This window comes from Magnolia sinica, chromosome 5 (genome assembly GCF_029962835.1).
Source record: "Magnolia sinica isolate HGM2019 chromosome 5, MsV1, whole genome shotgun sequence".
Classification (NCBI taxonomy): domain Eukaryota; kingdom Viridiplantae; phylum Streptophyta; class Magnoliopsida; order Magnoliales; family Magnoliaceae; genus Magnolia; species Magnolia sinica.
The window spans coordinates 19107405-19117798 of record NC_080577.1 but is presented as its reverse complement, the minus strand read 5'-3'; the positions used below and the strand labels follow the sequence as shown (position 1 = coordinate 19117798).

The 10394-nt window shown below is 40.7% G+C and overlaps 1 protein-coding gene and 1 long non-coding RNA gene across 4 annotated transcripts in view; one reads left to right on the top strand and one right to left on the bottom strand.

Moving 5' to 3' along the window:
- The first annotated feature begins 643 nt into the window (after positions 1 to 643).
- Positions 644 to 9072, top strand: LOC131245657 (uncharacterized). The gene is made up of 2 exons (XR_009170945.1): positions 644 to 745; positions 7199 to 9072. It is a non-coding gene; the product is annotated as an uncharacterized LOC131245657 (long non-coding RNA).
- Positions 5623 to 10394, bottom strand: part of LOC131245656 (ABC transporter B family member 4-like) — a 52584-nt gene continuing 47812 nt past the window's right edge. For 2 of the 3 annotated variants that reach the window (XM_058245257.1, XM_058245255.1), the window contains exons 4-12: positions 9774 to 9991; positions 9418 to 9656; positions 8753 to 9278; positions 8360 to 8633; positions 7550 to 8219; positions 7245 to 7473; positions 6754 to 7020; positions 6394 to 6657; positions 5623 to 6290 (exon numbers count right to left, since the gene is read on the bottom strand). In XM_058245257.1, the coding sequence (XP_058101240.1) occupies positions 5643 to 6290; positions 6394 to 6657; positions 6754 to 7020; positions 7245 to 7473; positions 7550 to 8219; positions 8360 to 8633; positions 8753 to 9278; positions 9418 to 9656; positions 9774 to 9991 (3335 nt within the window). In that variant the 3' untranslated portion in view covers positions 5623 to 5642. The remainder of the gene's footprint in view (positions 6291 to 6393; positions 6658 to 6753; positions 7021 to 7244; positions 7474 to 7549; positions 8220 to 8359; positions 8634 to 8752; positions 9279 to 9417; positions 9657 to 9773; positions 9992 to 10394) is intronic. The other variant, XM_058245254.1, reaches the window with a different exon arrangement.

The following is a 10394-nucleotide window of genomic DNA, read 5'->3' as shown; positions in this document are numbered from 1 at the left end:
ATGTTTGGGAAGAATGGAAAGGCGAATTAGATCGGATGGAATTGCATCGGATCCCATGCCAATTTCACTCAATTTTAGCAAGTTGTGTAGGTCATGCCATGATGTGTGGGCTATATCCACACCGTCCACCCATTTTTCGTGGTTATTTTAGAGCATGGGCCAAAAAATCAGGTAAATTTAAAGCTCAAGTAGACCCCACCATAGAAAGCAAAGGGAATTGAATACTTATCGTTGAAAAATTCTTCAGGCCACATAAGTTTTGGATCTACCCCATTTTTAGGCTCATGCCATAAAATGAGGTTACAAAATAAATGAACGGTTTAGATATAACACGTGTGTGTTATTCTCATTAATTTCAAATGATGGTGGGTATATCCATTCAATGTACCACTGTATTACCAACAAAGTATGGAATTAATCTTATCCGATGGCAACAGGGGACAGTCCCTGCCATGGGTAATAATTATGTTTTTTAAAACCCATCCCACCGAATCCCTTCTAATCCCACCGCCCGAACACGCTATAAAGTAATTTATTTTGACATATGTGCGGGGTATTTTGGTCTTTCAGACAAGTAAAAGGAGAGTAAAAGGGTCTTTTACCTTATCTTCTCGTGGGACAATTGGAGAGTTCCGCAACAAATGGAGTTTTTTATCATGGGATAAAAATAGGAGAAAGAAAATAGAGAATGTTTTGTTGAAGAGGAAGAGCAAGAGCCTTCTGCCACCAAAGTCTTCGCATACAGGTTCGTGAGGGTCCATCCAAAACACGGGTTTCTTCCATTGACTTCTTCAAGGGTTGTGTTGGGGTTTTTTTCTATAATCCCTGGTTGGTGAGGAAATTCCTTTCTTTTATTGTTGCTTGAAATCGACCTTTTAGGTGATGTATTTGAGCATTCAAGAGAGGTTGTTTTCTTGATGATTATATTTCTATTATTTTTAATATAATAGATTTGTTCTAGACTAGGTCCCGTGGTTTTTTTCCTGTCACATGGGAGAGTTTTCCATGTAAAAAATTTCAGTGTCTCTTGCATCCTACATGTTTGATGATTTTCTTGTTTGTGTTAGAAGTGATTGTCATCCATTAAATCTTTTGTATTATTTATCCCATTGATTTGCACATAGAAGAAAAGGATGTGTGGCTTCCTAATAAGTGATATCATAGATCCAGGTTAGTTCTAATTATTTTGTGTATGAATCATGGAGGCTAGCACAAGTCGAATGGTTAGTTCGAATAGAAATAGTTGAATGATATAGAAAACCAAGATGGAAGACTTATTGTATTGTAAAAACTTGTGTGCACCTATGGTAGGTGATTAGGCCAAACCGAAAGATATGACCGATGATGAGTGGAAGAAACTAGACCAAAAAGCCGTTTGGTTTATTTGACAATGGTTGAATGACAATGTCTTTCATTATGTATCTTCATAAACTTTGGCACAATCACTTTGGAAAAAAAATGGAAGGATTGTATGAGAGAGACAATGGACAACAAGGCTTTTATGATTATGAAGCTCGTGAATTTGAAGTATAAAGAAGGAAGCTCAATTGCAAAGAATTTGAATGAAATTCAAAGTATTGTGAATCAGCTTTCGTATACGAAAATGATGCCAGATGATGAATTGCGGGGCTTATTACTACTCGATTTTTTGCCCGATAATTCGGAGACATTAGCGGTGTCTTTAAGTAACTTCACTCTAGATGAAGTTGTTACCATAAGTCAAGCAACGGGAAGCTTGTTGAATGAGGAAACAAGAAGAAAATCCTTGAGTACCACTCAATCAGAAGTACTTGTCATAGAAAATCAAGGGAGAAGCAAAAGTTTGGTAATTGCGACAAACTAGGCTACTACCAAAATGAGTGCCAAAAGCCTAAAAAGGAGAAGAAGAAAGAAAAATGGAGGGGAAAGCAAGAAGAGGAGGAGGACACAACAGTGGTTGTTTTAGATGGTGATATTATTATCTTCTCGGGTTGCGAATAGGCATGTCTCAATCTCACTTGTTGAGATACAGATTGGGTTGTGACATTGGTGCTTCATATCACGCTACTCTGCGCAAAGACTTCTTCACATCTTACAAGTCGAGGGACTTTGGTGTTGTGAGGATGGGTAAGAGTGACTATTAAAAAATTATAGGGATGAGTGATATGCATGTTGAGACCAATGTTGGTTGCACGTTGGTTCTTAAAGATGGGAAGCATGTACCCGATCTTCCACTTAATGTAATTTCTTCAAGGAGATTGGATGCAGTAGGCTACAACAAGAATTTTAGTGGTGGATAGTGAAAGCTTACAAAAGAGTCCCTTGTGATGGCAAGAGACAAGAGGTGTTGTACTTTATACAAGACACAAGCGCAACTATTTAGGGCTGAGGTGAACACAACATAGAATAATTCTTCTACTGATCTATGACACAAGCAGCTGGGTCACATGAGTGAGAAGGACCTACAAATCCTCGCCAAGAAATAGCTTATTCCCAACATAAAAGATACGCCTTTAAATAGTCGTGTTCATTGCTTGGTTGGAAAAACAACATAGAGTTTCATTTTGGGCAACACCCTCCACACATCCAAGGAGGCTTCCTTATGCTTTATTAGATCTAATCTTTAGGGTTTCATCCCATGTCTGTTGATCCCTTCACCATGACCAAAAAATCTACACTGGTTGGTCAATTATGATTGTTCATTGGTGGACATTTACTCCCGCTGATCTTGTCTACTTTTCACTGTCCATTTGAACAGAACCGATTGAGCATTTAATCATATGATCGTTGTGATCTTTGGACCATGCCCCATCCACAGTAGGGCATACAACTAATGCGGCCTGGATTGGCTACATGAATGCCACATGTACAGTGGGTATGATCCATACATGTCATAAAGGCTAGGATTGTCTATTTTCTAGCAAAAGCTTCAGTAAATAGCAGCAACTCATCCACCATGTACATGGCATTTATGTATCCCAATCCAGACCATCCAAATCGCAAACCCCAGTGATGATGGACCACAAGTAGGAAATTGCACTGATCAAACACTCTTGGCCGTTTTCTTTCACCAATTGAATTCAAACAGTCGACCATCGTCGTTCTCAACTTTCCATTTGACGTCCCCAATCAGATGGTTACTTTTTTGGGTAAAATCGGATTGACTGATCACCCGGAGTAAAATGGGAAGGTCAGAGGAAATACCCCAACCTGAAGGATCGGATAGTAAGCTCGGTCTCAAATGCCGACCATGACTTTCGCGACCACCACTAGTGGTGCTTATGGATAACGACCTCAGCTGCCGAGCTGATACGTCACTGTCTCGATCAAGGGGTTGGCTATGTATGCCGACCTTGAGAGACAACCTAGAGCGATTAGCCTCGATGATCAACTTTGACCAAGGGCCCTGACCCAAGAGGTCAGACTCCACCATCAACTTAGAGGTCGGCCTCGGTGATCAACCTCGGCCTCAGGAGCTGACCGCTACCTCAAAATAGAAGGAAGGATCCTCCCGTACACGGGTGGGATTGCCTTCCGAGATCTCAGCCGAGGATCATGCCTAAGAAGGCATGATGTATCCGAGAATAGAGTCATCTTATGATACGGACCTATCTAGCAGATTCATTGCCATATACGTAAGTGGTCTCATAAGTTATAAATAGGGATCCTTGTTAAAGAGAGAGGTAAGCTCAATTACCCTAACCCTGCTACTCTTGTTGCGTGCCTAGCCTGACTTAGGCATCGGAGGGCTCCCAGCCACAACTGGCACCCCAAGTGTTTTTCTGTTTTGCAAGTGTTTGACTGGCTAGTAGGGACAACCAGATTTCAGCATCAACAGTTACAATCATCCTTATTGCCGGCATTTGCAGTCTGTGCTCTATCCACAAAGGATCCCACAATTTGGATGGTGTAGATTCAAATTCACATATGCCATATATACAGTGAGATAGTTGCCAAAACTTAGTAAATTGGTGAGATAAATTGTTGGGGCTAATCTTTTCTCAAACAATATTTGTTTCTGTAACAGAGAGCTGTTATTTCGGATGTGTTTGGCTGCACCATTGAATTGGATTGCAAAATGACTAAATTTCAATTATTCAGTATTCAATTATTCATAATGAGGAACTAGCTCTTAGAATGCCGACGCTAACCTTTTCTTGAGGTTTTGGGGAGCGGCATTGGTAATGGTGGGGGATGTCTCTAAATGTGGTTGTGATATTGAAAGTTTTGCCCCAAGATGTTCATCAACATCCTGATAATGCTGCAATTGAATTCAATATTTCCATTATAAAGTAGCTTTGGATTACACGAAAGCATGCCACTATGTATTTTGTATAATACATGTTAATACATGTGAGACTGATCATTGGTTGATATGGACTGTTCAGTTGTTATACTTGTCCTTAGATTGCTCATATACCCCAAAATTCAATTGGGCCTCGAATTGGTTGTGGCCGAATACACACTGTGATCAGACAAAGCTAGCTGTTCAATCAAGAGCTTGAAAATGGATGATGAATGAAGATTTAGTGGAATACATTGATCAAATGGTTGAGTTATATGATAAAAATTAGATTGATTAGACAATCTAGACTTTTTATTGAGGGACATGTCATTTTGTTGAACTAAACCATAGGCTAATTGTCTAGATTAGATGATGAACTAGACGATGGACCAAACATAGATGGGCAGGTAGTCCTCTCTCTGCTATTACCAAGGACAAAGGGTCCAATATAGATGGATTGGTAGTACTCTCTAGCGATTACCCTACTTTGCAAGGAGGAAATAAGGCTGGGTTCGCATTAACATTCCTTAGTCCTACTGCAATCGTGATCTTTAGCCCTAAACTTGCCTTAATTTTCCCTAATTTATCATGATTTATTTTCATTTACCTTAAATTTCCTTGATTTTGCCTAATTCACCATGTGCCTTTGATAAATTCCTGTGATCTATGGTGCAGCGCACTTGCATTTTGCTAGTTTTAATAAAAACCTGGACATCTTGAGACAAACATGGCATTAACTCATCATGTGGTTGTTTTAGTAGACCTTAAAATTGAGTCATTTTACAATTATTCTTATTCCCCTAATAATGTTTTACTTGTGCCTATGTTGCAACTCAGAATTGCTAGCATGTATTTCCCAATTGGAGCTGACATGCCGAGATGGTCCGATGATAAGAACCACCCATGTTTTGAATGCTACTCTATAGTATTAGCAACAGCAAAAGCTTAGTAGTACATGGTTCTGACCATGACATTGGGCATGTGAATGAAGAACATTGAAGAGAACATTTTCAAATGACTCACATTCAACTCCAAATCAAAGGCCGGGATCAATTTCGAAGCCAAGTGTTTTAAACATAGTTCATTTATGGTAACACTGAGAAGATGTATGGTTCCTGTGGGACCAAAGGGGACACACATTCAACATTATTCTCTCAAGGAAATTTCAAAACATAGGCTTATTCATGCATAACTTCACATGGCTCAGCACAATACATTATTAGAATTGGAAATTCTTAGTTAAGAGCTTCATGGAAACCAGAGAATGAATCCATAACAAGCTTATATTAGAACCATTCCAATCCTCACACCTTGTAGCAGCCAAGAAGTGAGTAATAGATAAGGATATTCAAGTACTTTCCCACCATCTTCCCTTTTGCTATGTCAAAGAGCTTGTTCGAAGTGTTGATAAAGATGCGTATATTCCATCGATCATCTTCATCAGCGTTTCATGTCTTCCTTTTTCCACGATCACACCATTCTTCACCACCGCAATCACATCAGCTCCCTTGATTGTGGACACACGATGAGCAACGACTATGGTCGTCCTGTTCATCATTACCCTCTCCAATGCTTCCTGAACCACACGCTCCGATTCTGCATCCAATGCACTCGTTGCCTCATCAAGTAATAGGATTTTTGGGTCTTTCAGTATCGCCCTAGCAATGGCTATCCGTTGCTTCTGGCCACCTGACAATTGCACGCCTTTCTCACCTACACAAGTGTCGTATCCATTGGGAAGTGCAGATATGAAGTGGTGCGCATTAGCTGTTTCTGCAACTGCAATGATCTCTTCTTCAGATACTTCCCCTTGCTTCCCATAAGCTATATTGGCATGGATCGTGTCGTTGAACAATACCGGTTCTTGGCTAACCAACCCCATTTGTTGTCTCAGCCATTGCAGCTTGAACTTTTGAATTTCCACTCCATCCAACAATATCCGACCAGAATCAGGATCATAGAATCTCTCTAATAAGGCAATTATGGTCGATTTCCCACAACCACTCTCTCCCACAATAGCAACTGTCTGAGAAAACAAAAAACACCAATATCAGTAGTTGAAAGATTTGGAAATCTCACAGTAGGTTTCTTGCCTCAGTTTCAATTCAATTAGATTGCGAAAATGATACCTTTCCAGAGGGAATGCTTAAACACAAGTCTCTCAATATATGTACATCTGGTCGAGTTGGGTACGTGAAGTTGACATGCTCGAACTCAATGTCGCCCTTTATGTTGGGTAATGTCATGCCCTCATTGTTGCTCGAGTCGATCTTCGATTTCCGGTCAAGAATCGCAAAAATAGAACTAATTGAATACTTAGCTTTAGCGGTATCTGGAGCCACTGCACTGGTATTTGAAATTCCAAGAGCAGCCATTGTCAAAGCAAAGAAAACCTGCGATTCAAAAATCACCAGACAAATCAAAGAAGCAGAAAAGAGTAACAACAATACATAGAATTATAAAAAGAAAAAGAAAATCTTGCTACTTACTCTGAAAACTTGGGGAAATGTGGCCTTCCCATCTTCCACAAAGCGAGCTCCGGCATAGAAACTGAGGGAATAGCTGCAGAAGAGCACAAAGTTGGAGAATCCGAAACCAAGACCACTTATGTTTCCTTGTCGGACTCCATTTTTCATCGAGGCCTCACATTTCTTCTTGTAAAGATCCATCACCTTTTTCTCTGCACAGAAAGATGCAACTGTCCGAATGCTACTAACAGCATCGTTCGCTATCTGACTGGCTTCTTCATACATCACCTGCAATAAATCTTACATTAATGAAAGCTCCAAATAGTTATTCTGCTTGCATGATTTTTTTTTTTTTTTCTGAGTAGATTATCAACTTAGTTTGAAAATCTTGTTAAGCTTAATCCCAAAAGTCTAATGACTGACTAAAACATCATATTTCTCTCATGTGTTGCATGTAACTGTGTAGAAAATGAAGAAATTCATGAAGATCAACCCGAGTTCGAGCTACTGACCTTCGCATCTGCATTAAAACCATGCACGAACTTCAACTGAGCATATCCTTGCAAACCCACTAAAGGAAGCAAAGCTAGAATTATAAGCGCCAATCGCCAGTTAGCTACCATGGCAATTACCAGCCCTGCTGTGATGGTTGATATGTTCTGTACTACTAGCACTAAGACATCCCCTACAAGGCTTCGCACAGCTGAAGCATCGACCAACAATCTTGCACCAATTGCCCCACTAAAATAGAACAAGAATTTCACACAGTTAGAAAAGCTAAGAGATAAAACAAGTGGATTGTAGTGTGCGAACCCACCTCGAATTCATAGGTTCGTCGAACCAGCTGATTTCTTGGTGGACTACCCTCTCGAATGATAAGGATCGGATGCGCCGGATGAGCTTACCACCTGCAACTCCAAACAGATATTCCCGCAGCGGTAAGGCGACCATGGAAACAATACCCAGGGCTGCGAACATGAGGGCCCAAAACACGGAATCCTTCTGAAGTTCGTGGGGGGGCAGGTAGAAGATTTTGATGGCAACGGAAAGCAAAGTTCCAAATACAGGGAAGACTACTCCATATGTAACTGCAGCAATGGATCCTAACAGCAGTACTGGCAGCTCAGGCTTATTCAAGTAGGCAAGACGTTTGATTGATGCTTTATGATTGGTCTCATCATGTTGTTCTCCTCCTCCTTGGATGTCCTCCGAGAAGCTTACTATATCAGGCAAACCAAAGGAAATTGGGGAGGGCGTTCTGCTTCCACGTGAAGAACCTTTGCTCATCGATATCTTTAAAGGGGACTTTTGCTTTAAAGGGGACTTCTGGCTTCTAGATTGACCAACTATTTCACCATTATCAAAGCTTGATTCAATCTCATCTGGGTCGATGGCCGGTATTTGTTCAGCTCGATTATTATCCTCTTGTAGGCGTATGAGCTGAGAGTAAGCCCCATCAGAATCCTTGATCAATTCTGAATGAGAACCTGATTGAAAGAAATGAATATCTAGATTTTAACATGGAATTTGAAATGGTTTTTGTTACCTCAACTCAAAGATATCAGGTACTTCTCAAGAAGAAGAAGATCAAAGGAAATGGAGCTTCATGAAATGTTAGAATATTTACCTTGCTCCACAATCTTTCCTTGACGCATCACTGCTATTGTATCTACATTCCTCACTGTGCTCAAACGGTGGGCAACAATCACAGTCGTCCGGTTTACCATAATCCTCACTAATGCTTCTTGAACTATTCGCTCAGACGCGGTATCTAATGCACTCGTCGCCTCATCAAGAAGCAGTATCTTGGGTTCCTTTAAAATCGCCCTCGCAATCGCAATCCTCTGTTTCTGTCCACCAGACAGTTGGGTTCCATGCTCACCAACCATCGTGTCCAGCCCCTATAGATCACAACAATATAATCGAATCAGCTGATGCCACCCACAAAATCTTTGTGAGAGTAGTATGAATTTACCCAAAAAAAAAAAGAAGGAAAAAAAAAAGAGTACAAGCAAGTGACCTGTGGCATCTTGTCTATGAACCTTGCTGCATTAGCAATCTCAGTTACTGTTCTGATTTCCTCCAATGTAGCACCCGCCTTACCATATGCGATATTCTCCTTTATAGTAGTTGTGAATAAGATGGGCTCTTGGCTAACAAGACTGATCTTCTCTCTTATCCATCCAAGCTGCAGCTTCTTCAAGTTGATGCCATCTATGAGCACTTCACCAGCTTGGGGGTCATAGAACCTCTCCAACAGGCTGATCACCGTCGACTTCCCACTGCCGCTCTCTCCAACTAGAGCCACAGTCATGCCGCTTGGAACATGCAACGAGAACCCAGAAAATACCTGAATTTCAGGTCTTGCAGGGTAGCTAAAACAAACATCTCTCAGTTCTATATCGCCATTGATATCTTCCAACACAATTCCACTTGTGTCGTATGAGTTGATCTCTGGTTTCCGTTTGATGGTCTCAAACATCTTGTATGCTGTTGCTCGCCCTGCTGCAAATGCATTCACAGATGGGGAAGCTTGGCCTAGAGACCTGGTTCAAAAAAATAAAAATAATTCAAGATTGCACAAGACCAAGGTGACCTAATCGCTTCCGTAATTTTATTTTATTTTTCTTTGCAATATCATTTCTACTTGATCATGCATGTATGCAGTAACCAATTCTAACTTACATTCCACCAGTCATGATTGCTATCATGATATTGATGACATCGCCCCCGGTGTACCCTTTCTGAAGTATCAATTTGGAGCCATACCACACAGCTAATCCATAGCTACTGAATATGATAAACAGAACAGCGGCAATTCCTAATCCAGAGGCCACCCCTTGTCGGACAGTGGACTGGTATGAAGTTTCCAGAGACCTGTTATATTTCGTGATCGCTTGCTTCTCACCAGTAAAGGATGCAACCTTGCATACATACACGAAATAAGGAATCAGTGCGAAAATTTCTAGTGATCTGAGGGTGCCAAAGGCATCATATGCATGGACTATCGATATTGTGTCTTGTGCACAACATGTGGTTACCGTTCTGATGGATCCAATCGTTTGTTCTACAATAGTTCCTGCTTCGGTATATGCTACCTGCCCACGGCTCGTCACTTTCGATATGAATATTGACATGGCTGCACCAGCTACAACCATAGGAGGTATGCACGACAACATTACGAGTGCGAGAAGCCATCCTTTTATAAATGCTACCAGAAAGCCACCAACGAAAGTTGAAACAAGTTGTATGAACTTCCCTGCCTGAAAAGAGAGAATTGTCATGTCACTGGCAATGCACACTGTGATCGATTAGCATCTGATCCATTTCATAGGTACGTCCTATAGTGTGGTAAATTGGTTTAAAAGAATGTGGACAGCATTGGGATACCGTTGTTTGCAATACACCTCTAATCGAAACTAGAAGCATAAAATACCGCAACAGTTATGGAGACTATTCATATCATTTGAAATGTTGGGGTTGTGAATTTGATGAAATTCATTTGCAATAGTTGTTTTGAGTTGGGCTTTTGGAATAGAACTTGAATGCCACATGGTTTTGAAATGGAAGTTGGGGATCCACCATTACACCCAGCCTGACTGATTTGATTATGCCTGCTTTCCATTTTGGGAATTGACTTGGCCAAAAATGTACTATCATGG